A 19,440-nucleotide genomic window follows, 5' to 3' on the forward strand; every position below is an offset into this window, starting at 1 on the left:
ACTTCTGCTTTTCAAAATAAAGAAGAAACCGAGTTATATATTTTGACAGAACTTAAGAAATGGGGACTTCATAATGTTTCCAAAAGAAAAGTAGATGGTATCTTGAAAATATTGAAGCCTATTTTTCCTTTTCTTCCAAATTCGTACAAAACACTTCTCAAAACTCCCCGTACGGTTTTCTTACAAGTTATTGGAACAGGGCTTATGTGGTATAAAGGTATAAAACCTAATATTGAACAGAGACTAAATGACCAATATCTGACTGATAATGACCAGATTGTTATGGATGTCAATATAGATGGAATACCTCTTTATAAGGATTCTAGAAAACAGTTTTGGCCAATACTTGGAAGATTTGTGCATGAAAAGCATCTATTTATCATTGGTGTTTTTTATGGTACAGGAAAACCAAGTGATTTAGAAGCTTATCTTAAATATATTATTGAAGTTAGAGAGCTTACAGAGAATGGTTTAAAACGCAATGGCACAGTATTTCCATTTTGTATTAGAAACTATATTCTGGATGCACCTGCTCGTAGCTTTGTAAAGCAGTGCGTGCCACATAATTCTCACTTTGCATGTGAGAAATGCATAGTAAAAGGCGAATGGTTTCACAATAGGATAATATTTGAAAATGTGGACTGTGAACTGCGAACGGATGAAAGTTTCCAAAGAAAAGAGAATCCACTTCATCATATGGGTAATTCTCCTTTGGAAATAATAAATACAGGAATGGTGTCGCAATTTCGATTGAATCCTATGCATCTTATACATTTAGGAGTCTTTAAGCGATTTTTGTCCTTTCTTATTGAGAAACGGACCCATTGTCGATTTTCAAGAAACACTGTAACAAAAATTAACAATGACTTAAATAAAATTTCACAATATTTCCCTAAAGAGTTTAATCGTAAACCTAGAAGCCTGGGAAATCGTGAAAGTAGGACGAAATGGAAAGCCACAGAATATAGATGTTTATTGTATGATGGTATCAAAGTTTTTCAAGATCTTCCCGAGAATATTTATCATACATTCCTATTACTTCATTGTGCTATATACATTTTGTCAAGTTCAATCTTTTGTAATAATTTAAATCATGTTGCTGATTATTTACTGAAAAAGTTTATAAATCATGCAGCTTGCACTCTGGGTCGTACTTTTCTTGTGTATAATGTACATTCCACAGCTCATCTTTCCGAAGAATGTAAAAGCCACGGTTCTTTAGACTCGTTTAGTGCTTTCTCCTACGAAAATTATCTAGGGGTTATAAAAAAAACGCTTAAGTCAAACTACAAACCACTTCAGCAACTAGTCAAACGTGACTCAGAGACAGGAGGTATATTGACTGAAGATATTTTACCCAACTCAAATCGACCTATCCTAAGGAACAATCATGAAATATGGCCAGAAATGTTTCAGGGTAACCAGTACACAGAAGTAATATAGAAGGGAATGACCTTAAGTTGTAATAAACCGAACAAATGTTTTCTTACTGTGTTTAAAGAAGTTGTGATGTTATCAAATATTATTGATACCGTGCATGGTGTGGTCTTGATTGGAAAAAAATTCAAACAGTTAGAAGACTTTTATGATTATCCCTTGCCATCATCTTCTATTGGCATATATAAAGTTAAAGAGAAAGAGGAACAGCGTGATTATTGGAAATTATCACATGTCAAGGCAAAATGTGTGGCCATTCCTCTTATAGATGGAATTTTGTGTATTTCTATGATTGATTAACATTTTTGAAGATTTTGCATTTTTATTTTTTTTTTCATTCTAATTTTTTTCTGTACAACGCGTTTTATAAATTTCCTTTAGTTAACTTTTAAAGAGTTTCTTTATTATTTATATATTTTAACCTTATTTACAATAAAATAACGTTACTTTTATCTTATATTGTACAAATATGAATAGTTTAAAATGTAGTTTTATATTTCTGTCTGCTAAATTTAATTTTGAAATGTATTAAATCCTGATGACGTTACATTTTTTAAGTTTGCCGTGGTAAGATTTAGAGGAGGAGAAGAGTCTGTAGAAGTAGTACCCACGTCATGGATTTGTGAGGATAAAGGATCATGTAAATGGCCACCCAAGAATTTAAATAATGACAAGATTACGAGACTTATCATGAGTTTATCAAAGCCAACCCCTGAATTTGACATATATCCAGCGACAGTAATGCATGAGTATGGTATGTGTTATAATTTATTCATTTCTATACAAAACTGGTCAAAAGTTTGAGATCACTTATAAAAATGTTAATCAAGAATAATTATCTAGATAATTATTTTTGGGCTATGTTCCAATATTCACTAATAATATTGCAAATCTCTAGTTTATAATACGTATGTTATAGATTTTCAGTACTGGCAGTGAATATTGGAACAGCCTTGGTAAACATTTTATTAATGATCTCACTTTTGAGCCGCAATGTACATATATAAAGGTACAACATAAAACACATCTATTAAATACAAGTACATGCAGTAATGTTTCATAATATTCAAAACATTGCACATAACGATTTCTTCATTAAAAAACAAGAAAAAATAATAGAAATTTTGAAAAAGATATTTGCTACGTGTGTATTGTTTAATGTATTTGTCAACATTTTCCCATAAAAGAAGTAGAAAATAATTGATAAAATATTTTTACATATAATAATGAATATCATCTTTACATTAAAATTATGTAATAAAAAAGTAGTATCTAATATTATCATTTTTTCTACTGTTTTGATAGTTATATCACAGAAAATATCAAGTAATAGTAATTTAACTGTTACAATTTACCATTCAAGTAAATAAACGCAATATAATGCGTGTTATGTGATAGTTATAATATATTGTTGATTGAGAAATTATTATTAAGTTATGTTACTGTTACCTGGTATTTTTGCTGGGATTGTTAAATACTGTTTTTATTATCATAGTCTTGAAAATAACACAATGTTTGTCAGGATAAACATTGTGTTATTTTCAAGCTGTATTTATTTGACTTGTGCCTTTTCAGATAAATACCAAAATGCTCGTAAAGCATCAAAGGTAGCTGAAGATTTCAGTGATCTTGATACTGCAGCAGGAGAAACTGACTTGAAAGGACCTAGGAAAAAACGAAAGACCAAATATTTGTACGATTCAGAGGAATCTTATGATGAATCTCCACAGATAAAGAAGAAAAGAACCAACAAAACTAAACATGTTAGCAGTGATGAAGAGAATGAAATATTAAACTCCGAGAAAATGAAAAAGTCAGTTAGAGTTCTTCTAAACGACACAAAATATAACCCAAAAGGAAACCTCGAAAAATCCTCTTGCCACACGAAAGCCTCCACAAGTAAAACAAGTTCCTTTACATCATTCAGTGAACGTGACAATATGTCATCGATAGGTACTGATGTCACACAAACCATCTTTCATTTGTCTGGGAATGGTGAGAACTTCAATTTTCTTTAACTTATTGTAATAAAAATATATTTCAAGTTTAAATACTATGAACCCTTCTGCAAATGTTAGTACACATAATTTATGTCTAAAATGTAATAAGAACTTTTTCAGTGAACTAAGTGTTAAGGAATAAACCTATTAACAATGTTCAGTTACTTATGCTGTCTTTCATTAAAATATTGCTATATTACTATCATGTAGTTTATTATATAATAATATTACATAAAATCTTTTTCTTCATGTCTGTAGAATGTAGTACTGTAAAATTTGGAACGGAAAATACATTGCATGATAATTCAAATATTGTTGACTTACTTTCTGTAAATGAGAAAAATGTGGGTGTAAGTAAGAAAGAATCTTCCAATAGAACGCCGTTGAGAACATTGCAAGATGTTGACAGCGGTATTTCTGATAAAACATGTCCAACAATTGATTGTAAGTCATTTATGTTTTGTTTATGTGTATATGTATATATTTACAACGTAATTCTTTTAATACCATAATTATTTCAAAAATTATTTTGAATATCTGATAGGTAACAAGTGTGAAATATTACTCAAAACTATAATAGAGCAGATTGAGGAAATAAATGGAAAATTTGATTATGTATGCATGTCCCTTGCAAGAGTGCATAGAAAATTAACACCTGAAGATTCAGTGTCCATTAAGCCAAAAGATTTGCCTATATTGCCTCTTAAGGATGAAGAGGCCTTTTATGCTTTTGACAACTTCCTTAAAAATGACGACAATTTTCTTTCAACAGTATGTTCTGTTATTTATTTCATTACAGTATTTATTGCTGCATATTAGTTTTACATATTCCGTTATAATTAAGCAATTAACTAAAAAATTGATACGACATAAAAATAAAACCCTACAGTTGTTTACTTGTTTCTTTCTCTTCACTTAAGACAGATTGTAAATCACGTAATACATAAATAACAAATACGTAAGTAAGATATCTATGTTTCAGGTTGATTATTTTGTTGTCTTGATGTCAACGGGAAAAAATGAGGAGGTACCTATAGGAAAGTTGCTTTCAAAAATATTCTCCAATTCATTGGCTAGAATTATTAATTATTCAGATTCAGGATCAGTGAAAATAAAACTACAAGGCACAAACATTCTTACAGTAATTGAATGTAAATTTTGAATTATTTCTATCGAACTTTTGGTAAAGTATACTCATACGAAAACTAATTCGCTATTTTTTTAATCAGGTGCTGTTGTGAAAAAATTCCTAACATATAATGTAACAGAGTTACATTCCAAAATTTTACGTTGGTTTTCTACAAGCAACCAGAGAAAAATTAACACTTAGATATATTCCACTAACTATATGAATATTTAGTTCCTTTCTCAACTACTTACAGAGCAGTAGTTTGGGTTTGTTTTTTAAATAAGAAATGTTTACTTTTATATAATATTTTTTTTGTTAACTACTCAGAGCAGTTTCCATTATTTTTGTTTTTTTAATAATAAGATATGTTTACGTTAAAGTATTGATATTATATGAAATATTTTTATGAAATATGTTTATTTTTTGCTATTGTAGTAACTTCTTTAATACTTTCTAAATTTAAGAAATAGGTAAAATGTTATTTAATGTTTTATTGTGTTTAAAAGATAAGAGAATATAATAATTCTATATATTATATAAAAATATATTATTAATCTCACACGTTTCTAAATTAAATAAAAGACTGCATTTTTGAAATAATAATTTACTAATTAATTTATTAAATCCTTATAGAAAAGTATTAAGCCCATCGCACATGAAATTGCATAGGCTGCATATGCATAGCATGAGACCGCTGGACCAATAAGCATCTTATGTAAATCAATATGGCGTCTTTATGTTGGTTACTCTTTGGTTTAGCGGTATTATGCTATAGCATATGCAGCCTATGCAATTTCATGTGCGATAGGCTTGACTGTCTATGATACAAAGGTGCATATTCTGAACTTACTTTTATCGATAAAAGTGACTTGGAAATCACCTGAGAAGCCATATTTAAGGCACTTTTGTCGATAAAAGAGGGGTCAGAATGGACAAAAGCTTTTTGCACTTTATTGTTAAATGTCACGGAAAGGTCACGACGCCGTCACGAAAAAGTCATATTATTATCCTCTTGAATATATGAAATGATGTCACCTTGACTTTCCTAAAATGATTAAATTTTGACGTCATTTTGACGTCATTGTGACTATTTCTTGACTTTCTGTTCTCCTTGGGTTGTAGCTTCAATGTAATATACCGATGATACTCCGTTACGCGTAGATTAAGTTTGTTCTGTTCGTACGTCCGACCGTTAGGCGCCAGTATTGTCACGAGAAGTTTCTAGTTTTGTGCTTTGCGATCACCACCGTCTCTTTTGTTTTGCGTTCGCCCGTTCCAAGGCACTTTGTTTCATTTTGGTATCATTTTATTTTATTTCATTGTTCAGTTTGTTACATTTGTACAAGGCTAGCTTTAATAAATCTTTTATATTTTTTCTCTACCAATCCAAGTGCGATTATTTCTCCAAACCCGGCAATCCAGCGAGCGGATTGCTGGGTTTGGAGAAATCCGTACCGTTTTCTTCCCCCGTTTCTCCCAAACCGTCCAAAAAACTACCAGCGTTACATGGCGCCCAAACAGGGATCGTTTTAACCCGATAATCGCACCCGAAAGTAAATGCCTATAACGGAGTGGACGAAACAGCTACCGCGAGACCAGCTCGTGTTAGCTCAGACATACCAGATAGAAACTACCGGTACGCTCGATAAGCTGCACGCCACATGACGTGTCACTTCTTCGCGATGACCAATCCGAATCAGCCATCCGGCGAGTCCGCGCCGGAAGCCGCAAACCCGTTTTCACCGGTCACCAAAAATGAGTCCCACTCGCACAGTAAAATAATGAATCAGATACGGAAGTGGGGTTGCCATTTCAACGGTTGCAACCATCTGTCGTTCTTGGAGCGCGTGGCGGAATTACAGGAAGAGTACCGATACACCGACAGCCAGATGAAAGCCGGGCTACCGGAATTATTAAAAGGAGGCACCTTGGCATGATATCGGAACGAACGCGAAGCCTGGGAAACATGAGCCGACTTTACCAACGCGCTACGACGACACTATTTACCGCGACGGTATCAAGCCAAGTTGATGTACAAGATACAAGAATGATGGCAGCAACCCAACAAGGCGTACGCTAAATACGCAACCACGTTGTTTACGATGATGCGGCGTGCAGAGGGGTTCACCCAGGTGGAAAAGGTGGACTTGTACAAAAACCTCCGGGCGGAGTACAAGTTATACGTACATATGAACGACGCTACCGACCTTGCCGATCTAGTAGACCATGCCGCCGAATTCGAGGATATTTCCAGGGCTCGGGAGAGTGAGGTTCGGGCCAAAAAGAAGAAAGTCAACGCCGCCACCTCCGCCGATACCACCCCTTATGATTGCGTAACCACCTGCTGGCGTTGCAAACAACGCGAACACAGCCGGTTCGAGTGAAAAAGACCCGAGCAAAAATTTTGTTTGCAATGCGAGAAGGATGGCATTCTCACAAAAGATTGTCATCCTCGGGCGGGAAACGCTGCACCGGCCGGGGACGCAACCGCTCCTTGGCCCGAGTCCGCCTAAGCTACACGCTTCGACAGCACGTCCAGGTACGCCTGGGGCAACACCAGATCTTCGCCTTACTAGACACCAGAGCAGAAGTATCCATCATCAACCAGCAAGTAGCCGGATACGCAAAGAAACTACGAATATGGCCCGAGGAGCAAGAGGAGGTTATCCATCTGGCCGACGGCACTATTGCCACCCGGGCGCGTCAAACTCCCCTTCCAAATTGCCGGACGATGGCTTGAACATACCTTCCAAATCCTTTTGTCCTTAAACAGCCCGATGCTCATAGGCACCGTCTTATGGTCCCGACTACAAATCACCATTCCCCTGTCGCCTCCCCAGTTCCAGCAAACACAACGCATCGCATATCTGGTGACGTCAGGTATGATAAAACAAACCGCCTAGGAAGGGCGGAACTCCAAGGAGGAGGTCGACCGACCAAGCGAGTCACAAGATCCGACTAAAGACTGACGTGCCAATCAAGCAACGGTACCGACCGTGCAATCCAGCAATGCAAAGCATTATTGATGAAGAGGTGCGCAAGATGGAAGAGGCGGGGGTCATTGAGCCATCTACGAGCGCCTGGAGTTCACCCGTAGTCATAGTCCGGAAAAAGGATGGCAAACACCGTTTTTGTATCGACTTCCGGAAAGTAAATGAGGTAACCGAGCGGGACGCATACCCGCTACCGCAGATTCCCGCCACACTGTTGCGCGGGGGCCGATACCTTACCACGCTCGACCTACAATAGGGATACTGGCAGATCCCACTCACGCCCGACGGTCGACCTATCACAGCATTCACCGTTCCGGGCCGGAGTTTGATGCAGTTCACCGTCATGCTTTTTGGACTGCATTCGGCCCCGGCAACGTTCCTATGCCTGTTCGACCAAATCCTGGGTCCCGAGTTGTAACCGCACGTCTACTTAGACGACATCATTGTTACCAGCGCAACGTTCTCCGACCATTTGCGACATCTGCGAGAAATCTTTCAACGTCTCCGTGAGGCCAACCTCAGGCTAAATCTGGAGAAATGCCATTTCTGCCTAAACAAGCTAAAATACCTAGGCAACATCGTAGATGGGAAAGGGATACGCACCGACCCTGACAAGTTCCGCGCCGTTGCACAATAGCCAACCCCGAGTAATGTATGGCAAGTCAGACAATTTGTGGGGCTCGCGTCGTGGTACCGCTGTTTTACACCGAATTTTTCTGTAATCGCCGCACCGCTCACCCGCCTTACGCGGAAGAACGCACGGTGGACGTGGGGGCCCGACGAAAAGAACGCTTTCCGCGAGCTCAAGCACGCTCTAACCTCCGCACCCACCCTCGCGTGCCCGGACTTCTTGCACCGTTTTATTCTTCAAACGGACGCCAGCACGCGCGGTCTCGGTGCCGTCCTCTCACAACATTTTGACGAGGAGGAACGCGTCATTGCATACGCCAGTCGGTCGCTCAACGGCACGGAAAAAAATTACAGTGCGATGAAGCTCGAGTGCCTGGCCGTAGTATGGGAAATCCGGCACATGCGCAGCTACTTGGAGGGCTACGAATTTACGGTTATCATTGACTACCAGGCCCTCCAATGGCTCCGTCGCCTGGACTTCCCCACGGGCTGATTTGGACGGTGGGCTCTCGAGCTCCAACAATACACGTTCGACGTCCGCTACCGCGCGGGAAAATTGAACCGAGTCGCCGACGCCCTCTCCAGATTACCGGCCGTGTGTAGCAACCAGGCACACCGCGTGCCCATGGTACCGCCGTAAATTTCTTGACGTACGGGAACAGCCAGGAGACTTCGCGGACTACAAAATCCACATCATAAATCACCGTAGATTATAGCCCATACAGCACATTAATATTGTATCAACATTTCATGCAATATTTAATCACAATATTAATTGCAGCAATGTCTAATGTCCCTTAAATCAATGTTAAAATTTTTCTGAAATGTTAATATTAATATGGTTATACCACATAATTTCAATGCAAAACCATGTTTTTGTAGCATTTTACATTTTTCGCAAAAAAAATCTTGGGAATTTTCTCTTAAAAATTCCCACGTGGCTACCCATCTAAGTCGTAACCGCGGTGGACGTTGCTTGACTTCTGCGACTGCTGCGAACTGGAACCCTCGTGATGATTTGTGAACATTTTGTACTAATACGTGTATAACTAATAGATTAGGTGAATATATGTAAAAAAAATAAAACATCTATAATTAAGCAAAATATTTATATAAACATATATAAAAATATAGTTTTTTTACTAATTATTACAAATGCAGAATAGCATTATTTTTCTGTCATTCTTGTAAATAAGAATACAACTAGAACAAGTCTATATGACACAATAATTAAATTAAAAATAAAAAAAATTTTTTGAACATTGAAAAAGCATTTAAAAAATATTGTCTGATCATTAAAATGTAGATCAAGATTTTTTTCCACAGACTTATTTTGTAAATCGATAATAATTTGTTCAATGTTGCTTTAACGTTACAGCAACATTAATATTTAATGTAGAAAAATCAACAGTAATTGTTCAGAATACCCCACCTCACCTCCGATTTTGACGAAATTAGGCTCATTTGATGCGTTTTCGCTCAAAATTAACAAATCTAGCAGAAAAAAGTATTGCTTTGTCTCGCAAACCGAGATATCAATCGTTAAAGTTGACGATTTTAAAGGTTAGAAAATCTATTATCAAAATATAAAACGTCCAATATATAGTTCCAATAATTAAAATCTGTTTAACAATAGTATTATCATCTAATTAATTAATTATATTGATTTTATATTGCTACAATATCATGTTGCAATATTGACTATATATTGACTATATGGTGCATTGCATACCTTTTATGTTAATATTAACAATTGCACATTTATATTATATAGAAAGAAGCAATAGGTAAACATAGCTGTGATGTAAATATTATGAAACATTTGTTATATAACTGTTACTCCCAAATTATGTAGCAGTTACAAATTGTGTTGACTGAGATTTGTTTTTCTTCAGCCGCATTAATTTATATTTCTAATGTTGCATTACTGTACTTAAATATAAATTTCTACGTGAGCACATAATTATGCCGATTTTTTTGTCCGTTATATAAAAATAGTTTTATTCGTCGATGCAATGCGAGAACAATCTAAATCTATGGTCCACTGGTATACGTGGTATACAAAATAAAATGCAATGACTGCGATGTCTTCTACGTAGGCCAGACTAAAAAAAATTGAGTACTAGAATAAAAAAGCACAGAAATAACATTAAAATCGTCAAAGCACTCTGTCATCTCAGAACATATCACATGTTACAATTACTCGATATTTTGGAACAACATATTAATTTTAGATACAGAATCAAAATATTACAAAAGATTAATATCTGAAATTGTTCGCGTTCATACTGTCGCGGCTTTAAAGGAACAGGCAGTTGCTCCGATTGATATTATTCGAAGTGAACTAGATGGCCGTACCCGCCGACCGAATTCTCGAAGTCCCGGTGGATCGAGTAGATGAGGCGGGGATTCGGCTGGCGGGATAAGGGAAGTGCGAGCTTTGCCGGCTTATTCAGCGCGCGTTTCACCGGTTTTTGTATATCGTAAGCTATTGTAGAGTAAGTTAAAATAAAAGGAGATTATCTGTTCGAGTGCGTTTTTCTCTTTTTGTTCCAACCATCTTATGCGGAAGAGTTCCAAGTCCGCCAAAATAGGCAAGACCAAATTCGTGAAGCAAACATTTGGTCCTTCGAGCCGGATCATTCCAATCTTTGAAATCACAAAGCAACGCAATTTTGCGAGTGCCTTGTGCTCATTGTGTAAACTGCGTGGCTACTCTAGTCAGAGTTGTGGCGATCGTTGTCGCATAGCGCTTGGCGGCGTGATTTTTAATAGACTTGTAAGTGCAGTGGACAGAGTTTGATCGCTGGAGGCTTGCTGCAGTGGACATAAAACGGTAAGTGCGATCTTATTGCACAAGTGAACAATAATAATCACGCGCCTTACTCGCGTTGATCACGCGCGCTTTCTCTATCCCTCTCTCTCTCTCTCTCTCTCTCTTTTGTGCTTGCCGCTCGTGGTATATTCGCGCTGATCACGCGCTCGCTATCTCTCTTTTGCTCGCCGCTTATGGTGTGCTCCCGCGGGTTACACGCATCTAAACACGCGCGCTCTTTCTCTCGCTCTTGTGGGCTACTGCTGGGAAAACGTATCCCGGAATAGCCTCGCATCGCGTGTTTGGCACACACGCAAACCGTGAGACAGGATTCGATTCCCATGGAAACATATACTGGGCGTCCCGAGAGTGCGCGTTACACTGCAGTTTTCTTTGCGTTCTCGTCGCTGAGTGCAACTACGATCGTGGTTCGGTATGGCTACTTTAGAGTCACGTATTCAACAACAACTCTTGCAGGCCAGCTATATCGCGCGCATGTAGATAAACATGCAAAAAATCGGCCAAGCAAAAATCAATTAGCAAAAGATCAAATTGCGCTTGGCTCATCTTGACAATTATTGGGAGTAGTTTCAAGAATAACATTTCAAGTTGGTCACTCTTGATGGTTTCGAGGCAAGCGCGTATTATAAGAATGATATCTTCACCACTACTGAAGAAAGTTACTTTTTCGTTTGAGCTTAATTTTTGATAGCATTGCACAGTGGGCCAGGAGACCTCAAAAAGTGGCCAAAATTCAAAATGTTGACGGATTTGCGTGAAACTTGGTATCTAGGGATTTTTGGGATTGCTGATTTTAAATCTGATGTTAAAAACGAAAATTCAACATGTATCCAATATGGCGGCTACAATTACGACATTTTGACGAATTTGCGTGAAACTTGATATCTAAGTATCTACGAATTTTTTTTACAGGATCTTAAAATGTTTAAAAAATATTTCAAATAAAATTCCATACTTAAAACATTTATCACAGACTGATTAACAGGAATAATAGTAGTTACCAGAGCTTACCACAAGGAGATTACAGTACGCTCATAGACTCCACTGCAATTGTTAGGATGCTTTTTGAGTAAGTTTCCCTTATCTCTCACATTTTGGGGTGCTTTCTGAGTGAGTCCCCTTGCTTCTCACATTTTGGGGTGCTTTCTGAGTGAGTTTTCTCGCCTCTCACATTTTGGAGTGCTTTTTGAGTGAGTTCCCCTTGCCTCTCACATTTTGGGCTGCTTTTTGAGTGAGTTTCCCTTGCCTCTCACATTTTGGAGTACTTTTTGAATGGGGTGCTTTCTGAGTGAGTCCCCTTGCCTCTTATATTTCGGGGTGCTTTCTGAGTGGGTCCCCTTGCCTCTCACACTTTGGGGTGCTTTCTGAGTGAGTCCCCTCGCCTCTCACATTTCGGGATGCTTTCTGAGTGAGTTTCCCTAGCCTCTCATATTTTGGAAACTTTTATTAATTGTCTTCATCTGATAGTTCAATGTCGTCCAAAAACCAACAATTTTTGGAAAGATCAGTGATGTCTTCATCTGTGTCATCGTAACAATCATCATCAGGATTCGATGTTGTCCCTGCTTTGTCTTTATTTCTATCTACTTCTGGCACAGCAAGCAAGTCTTTTACTTCCTTTGGAATAGGCAGTAGCTTTTTTTGTCGAAGTCGCATTTGAAGACTCATACTTGATATGATTACATCAGACGTATCCATTGTCCTATAAAACACATCTGCTAAATTTGATTTACGATTGTGTTTCCTACTGTGGAATTGTCTGAAATTTTTGTAATCTTTATTGCGAGCTTTGGATGCTTCTTTGCCAAATATTCCGACAGGTAACATGCTTGTATTAATAATTTCAGCTTCGTGTATAAGTATCTTATGTAAAGTTGATGGCATAGAGTACCAGGAGTAGTGTTCTACGTAATTTTCAACAGTAAAGCCACAAAGTTTGTCGAATTTAATTGAATCAATTGGAAGTTGGATCGAAAGAGCAATCAAAATCGTTTTAAACTGGCATAATAACTGGCAATCAAGTCCAAGATATTCAGCAAGAAGGTTTGGCTTTTCAAAAGCTCTTCGAGCCGTATTGCCGTCATTAGTGGTGCCCGAACCTTCTGGTGTTGGTTTATCCACTATAAGTCCTAGCTTTTCCCAAAGAATCGCTGAACCTTTTCTTTTCTCTGAGCAAAGAGTAATTTGTGCTCAGGAGACCTCATTTGCCATTCTTTTACATCTAGTCTATATGACATATGCAAGCAACATTCGAGAATCCTGATTTATGCATGTAAAGGACTTATTCCATGCACAAGCAATTTTGGGTTTGGTAAAAAGACGCCCTTTTGTTTATTACTTAAATCATAAAATAGTTTAGGCGTTGCATGACAAACAGGACAACTTTGCATTGATTTTGTGCCAGTAATGATGTTCAACACTTTCCCGTCTACCAAAGTTAAAAATAAAAAACAATGTACGCATATTTTACGAACATTATCCACAGCAACTTGGATACTATGCAATTTGTCAATTTGGTCCTCTACCTTTTTTTTTTTGACCAAGAATGACCTCCTCTAATTCCTGAATATATTCTATTGCAAGAGGTTGACAAAATCATGCTGATTGAGGTGCTTGGTTATTCCACAGAATTGTGTTTTCTAAAGTTAATAATTGCAATGGAATGAGCGTAGTAACAAATAAGTTATGATCATTTGGATTTGTATTGCCTGTCACTGATTTGTAGCTTTGTTTATAAGCTGAATGACCAGAACTGCCATCAAACCCCCACGAACACATAAGAACAGCTTCCATCTCTTTAACACCGCTAACCATGTTGTGAATTATGATTTCTTTTTGTAATTGAACAATTCTGTACACTGTATGATTCAAGAGGGACTGGAGTAATACTTCTGCTTTCTTTCACTGACAAAAATTTCTTCTTTAAGTGGTATACATTGCGATTTCACTTGTCTAATTTTGTTATAAGGTGGCCAAACATCCACACCTCTTATTTTTGCTTTCAAGCGCATATTCGTATACACATATTTAGTGAGAGAATTGTTCAACAAACATGCTAAATTTTCTTCAGGAGTCTTCTTTGTAATAGTTGTTTTCAATAGTTTTCGAATTTTTCTCGGCTGTTCTGGAGTTTTAAAAATGTGACTAATGACTCTATATAAATCCCGGTTTCCAAATCGACTTGCTGCTTGACGACACGCCATTAACATGGATTGTGGATCATGTTTCTGATTAGGATTAATTGCTGCAACTGCTCGACGCTTAGATCGATCAGATTTCTTTAAATTGAAGACTTGGACGACCAGGTCCAGGATTGGAAGTACTAGTAGTAAAGAATCTAGGAATAATAAAGGAAGAGTTTAGCCAGTCTGCATTTTGTAGTTCAAATCTGTCTTTCATTTGATTGGCAGCTTCGAATTTAGCATTGCGCCTATTTCTCTGAATTGAAATAGCAGTTTTTAATTTACTTATCCATACAGAATCTATATCAGTAGTGTTAACATTTATTTTTTGAATAATATAGTAAACTACTAAATTTACATCTTTTACTTCTGCCACCTTCTCAAGAATCTCCCTTTTCTTAAATTCTACCATTTTTACTAGCTCTATTGTGAAAAAATGGAAGAATCAAAAGCAACCAAGGAAAACAAAATATGAGCTGAAAAAGAAACTTGAAGACTGAAAAAAATTTAGACTGAAGAAAAAGTTTAAAAGAACTGGTTATTTGATTATCGAAAATAGTTGTATTGACTTCCGTCCTAGAAAAAAATTCAATAATAACTAAATTATTGCTCTTTTAGAAGTCAAATGAAAAGAATAGAATCAGAAAGAATGCGAGTGAAGGACACGATGACGCTATGTGATGTTCTTACAATATCGAAGGAAGACGGAGCGCAAATAACATGTAAATACTTGAAAACAAATGAGTTCACGTGTGGCTCGAATGTTGATTGGAAGAAGAAAAAAGGAAGGATGCGAAGAAATGCGCGTTTTTTGCGATGCGATGTTCATGCTTGTGCCTGTGCGTTGTTGGGCGGCGCGTAGAGGTCGTATAATCATGAGCGCGTGTAACTTTGTTTATTATTGTATTTTTTTGGTAATGAATGAAAACGGGCAAAAGTGGGCCGATTAAAGTTAAAGTATATTAAATCCTTAAGAGATTCAAGTTTTCATTTCTTTGATATGTTGTGAATATTTGGTGGATGGTCAAACGGCAGCACGCGTAATATAAAAAAATCTACACACACACATTTTAATTTGGTGTATGAATTAATATTTGACATTTTTTTTACTTAATTTTTATTTTTTATTTTGAATACTTATTTTAATCAACAAACAAAAGTTACAATTTGAATTGTTGAAAGTTTATTTAAATATTTCATCGTTCGAGTGAGTAAAAATTTTGTACACATTTTTGACTTTAGAGTACAATGGAGTCCACAATAATTAACCAATTCCAATAAAATTTTGCTGAGAGATGCTTTAAGCTATCTAGATTATAAGAACCATTTTACAAATTAAAAATTCCGAAGTTGGTTTTTGGCCGTTTTTGCCTGCCTCCTGGCCCATTATGCATTGTCTAAAAAGCAACCGCCGGAGCGAAAGACCGATGCATCTGAAGCTGGTACGCAGCCAAAACAACTGCATCTTCCGAAACTTGATCATCCAAAATTTTCGAGCGATCAACTTGCGTGGGAAGACTTTTGCGATCTCTTCAGGTCGCTAGTACATAATATGCCGAACATCCCTAAGTACAGTAATTCGACATTAGAAATGTAAATTAATGCGGCTGAAGAAGGACAAGTATGTCCGAAACCTTCCGCTAACTGTATTTTGGTTGTCAAGATTAAAAGCAATTTGGAATCTAAGAAACCAAAGAGTAGCTCGTTCTTGGCCTTATATTATTTATTAAATAATTAATCAATAAATGGGTGTTACAGGATGAATTTTTTGAAAAACATTTTTTTTTCGTAAAATGAATATTTTAGTTAGAAATATTTTTTCGTAAAATTTTGATATAAAACATTTTGTCATATTTTGTTTAATTTGCAAGATGTATTAATAAAAGGCAAAAATCCTCTATCTCTGAGAGGTAATTTCACTGTTTTTTATCCGCGACTGAAAATTTCTAAATTCCTGTGTTTACTTCCTCTACATTTATGCCAAGTTTTATTAAAATCTGAATTTTTCGCTTTGCGAAGTTGTAATGATATTTTTGAAGCATGTATGTATGATTCTTTTTAATGACCTTGTTTACATCGTCGAAACGTTCATAAGGTAAAGGTATCTATTATGGAACGTTTTTCAGTAAGAAGAAAATATTATCGTTGATTGTAAATAATTAAAAGCTCTGTGGGTAAAAATTCAAACGTATTTCGACAGACTAATATTTCTTTATAAAATAATAAATCGTGAAACGTTTATTTATGACAAATAAAAAAAAAATAAAAGCTAAAACGTAAAAAATGAGCATGCACGTATTATGGAACACCGTTTTTGCACTATGTCCCGGTGTTCCATATTTAACGTCCTCTTTATGGAACAGGTATGTATCTTGCTAAAAAGGATAAATCTGAGAGTAAAAACTTACTTAAGTGAACAATTAGTATAAAATATTTATATAACTATGAAATTCTTTCATAAAAATAAATAAAAGCAAACACTAATCAGTGAAATTCAAAATAAGTACACAATATTTTTATATTTATTTCTTGTTTAAAATTTTTATTCAGAACATTTTTTAAACAAAAAATACAATATTTCAGAATTAATAACTGAGCACATTGACAGTTAATAAAACTCATATAGAATAATACTTAAAATCAAAGTAACAAACATTTTATTAACTTTATCTTAAAATTATAACACTTCAGTTTTTATCTGTTTTTGCAATTCATTAATTTTCTGCTACAATTTTTTCTTCTCTTCTGAAAGCTCTTTCTTCTTTCCTTGTAAGATTTTTTTCTTAGCAACTTTTTATAGCTTCATTTTTTTTGTTCATATTTTTCATTTGCGAGGTCCCACCATGCATCAGAGATCCCAACAGAAGACAATTTGCGTTTTTCAGATGCGTTTAATTTTATTTCTTTGTTTTGGATAAGTATTCGGGTGGCAAGATAAAAGCCTTAGCAAAACTCGTAGAAATATCGACTCTTATCTCTAAAAAATTTATAAATAAATTTACATGTACATATATTTTTGACAGACTACACTTGTGAGATATATTTTACAATTAAATAATTAACTAACCTTGCTCCTTTCGAGTATTTTCTTTGTTTACTTCAGGGCTACTAGATTCTGTGTTGATCATATTAAAAGCATTATGTTCTACACTTTCCATCAAAAGTGGACAGGCACTGTCGTTAATTTTTGAATGCTGATCAAAATTATTTACATTAAAATTCTGATATTTTTTGCTTTTAATATTAGAAGCATTTTGTTGTTCATTTTCTTGTAAGACTTGATAAGAAATATTATTATTTGTATGAACTTCAATTTTAGCTGATTATCCGTTCATTTCAATGTCAGGTACTTCGTTTATCAAATTCGAAATAATCAGTTGTCCATTTCTATCCAAAATAGAAGAAGTATTGTTATTTGTTGTCACATTCTTTTGATTTCCCACCACAATGAGATTCTGGAAACATTTAATCTAAACATCAATACCTTTTTAAATTACTATATACCAACAGGATTACAATTTTGGAACTTTACCTTCTGGACTGGTTTTATTATTCGATGCACCATTCACTTCAATAACTGATGTTCAGTGGGAAACACTTAAATTTCGCGCACTGGATTTTCAAAGGTTTATTTTATTTATTATTGTACAATTCACAAATGTTAAAATTTGTACTAACTTATTCGCGTATTCACATCATACCGTGACAACGTCTAAGGAAGTATGCGTATCCACCGCGACGACGCCTAGAAGCAGCGGCCCAGAGTCCGTAAGGACGTCGCCTAGGAGTCACTACCCTGGGTCGCGGATTCGTCGAAGGGATAATGTTCTTCTGCTTATTGTCACTCGCGCATACGTTACAACAAGCGCGTATATTCTCGTGGTTTATAAGAATATTGCGTTATGAAGCCGTGGAGCGATGCGATCGCGTTTAAGACTCTTGAATCGAAAGACTCTTGAATCGAAACCATTTATCTCAAAGAATTAATGGTTTTTACTGAAATAAGGAATTCACACACGTGTTATGTCTGCTCTTGTTCGGTGGTCGAAAGCGTAGTGAGGCCGAGACGCGCATTCAGGACAAAAAATACCAATAACAAATAGCACTTCTTTAATAAACAAGCGTGCGCATGGTAACGCGGAATTCCGAGACATAAATCCGCTTAGTAACAGGCAATCTCGAGGAGCCAAATATCTCGAATTGCTCGAGAATTCTCTTTTATCTAAATTCACCCGTCATCACTCGTCCGTCGTCCGTTCTCCACAGCATACATATATATAAGTGTGTGTGTATGTGTGTGTGTGTGTGCGTGTGCGTGTGCGTGTGTGTGTGTGTGTGTGTGTGTGTGTGTGTGTGAATGTTGTTGAGTTTACCATGATTTAAATTAGCCGCGCATGTATCGTGACGTTTCACTAGCGCGAGAGCGCCATTCATGTATCACTAGCGCGAGAGCGCCCTTTACGTCTCACTAGCGCGCCCGCCATATTGCGTTCATTTTAGGGGACTTCGCTTCGTCTGTGTGTGTGAAGTCGGCCCCTCCACTAGTTTAGTTCTCACGCAACCTCAGTGAGAGTCACATTCTTTTACGGTTGACAATAAAAATTTATATATTTATTAATTTGTGTCACCATCATTTCAAAATCGTAAGAATAAGCGTCCAAGTACGCAAACGACGCAAGTCGCCGAGGATAGTGCAAATTCCCTCGAAATAAGACAAAACATTGGTCCTTCGAGCCGGATACGTCGTCGTAAAAGATCTCTCATACAACGCGTGCACAGCCATATTGGCACGCGTCTAGAAGCATAAATCCGAATGGTATATTCGGTGCGTGAGCTGGAAGCACATATTGCAATTATCAGCCTAATTCACATCGGCCTGGAATCTGTCGTTTTCGGACATAACCAAAGACGGCTGAGACATACACCATAAAAGGTTGGCGTTACATATCACACGCTACAGCATCTCAAATTGTCGCAAGCTCGGATCCGCCATTACGGACGCCGAGCATTCTCGAAACTTCCATACCACTGCATGGAGGATTAACTACTTCGACGGAAGGAGGTTTGGACAGCGTAGACGGGACACACTCAAGGCTACAGCTGGCATTCATTGAAGCATCAACACACGACTGCATTGCTGCGTCGACGACTCGATGTAACATACAATACATTCGGTATACATTGTCATACACACGTAAGTCAATCGTTTTCAGTCATTGTATAAAAAGGCGCG

At 36.7% G+C, this 19,440-nt stretch overlaps 1 protein-coding gene across 1 annotated transcript; it reads left to right on the forward strand.

Moving 5' to 3' along the window:
- Positions 1-204: 204 nt before the first annotated feature.
- LOC120357755 lies at positions 205-4,678 on the forward strand. The gene is made up of 8 exons (XM_039449227.1): positions 205-700; positions 1,259-1,434; positions 1,996-2,191; positions 3,013-3,432; positions 3,696-3,881; positions 3,982-4,208; positions 4,420-4,578; positions 4,667-4,678. Exons 1-8 carry the CDS (start codon positions 205-207, stop codon positions 4,676-4,678), a joined length of 1,872 nt encoding a protein of 623 aa, XP_039305161.1.
- Positions 4,679-19,440: the final 14,762 nt, after the last annotated feature.

This window comes from Solenopsis invicta, chromosome 5, assembly GCF_016802725.1.
Source record: "Solenopsis invicta isolate M01_SB chromosome 5, UNIL_Sinv_3.0, whole genome shotgun sequence".
Taxonomy (NCBI): domain Eukaryota; kingdom Metazoa; phylum Arthropoda; class Insecta; order Hymenoptera; family Formicidae; genus Solenopsis; species Solenopsis invicta.

Bases quoted from the DNA above. Each gene is read 5' to 3' on its own strand.
- LOC120357755 (XM_039449227.1), top strand. From the start codon at position 205: ATGTGGTATAAAGGTATAAAACCTAATATTGAACAGAGACTAAATGAC. The intron at 701-1,258 runs GTAATTCTCCTT...AAAATTATCTAG, and splicing joins GAATCCACTTCATCATATGG to GGGTTATAAAAAAAACGCTT. The intron at 2,192-3,012 runs GTATGTGTTATA...GTGCCTTTTCAG, and splicing joins GACAGTAATGCATGAGTATG to ATAAATACCAAAATGCTCGT.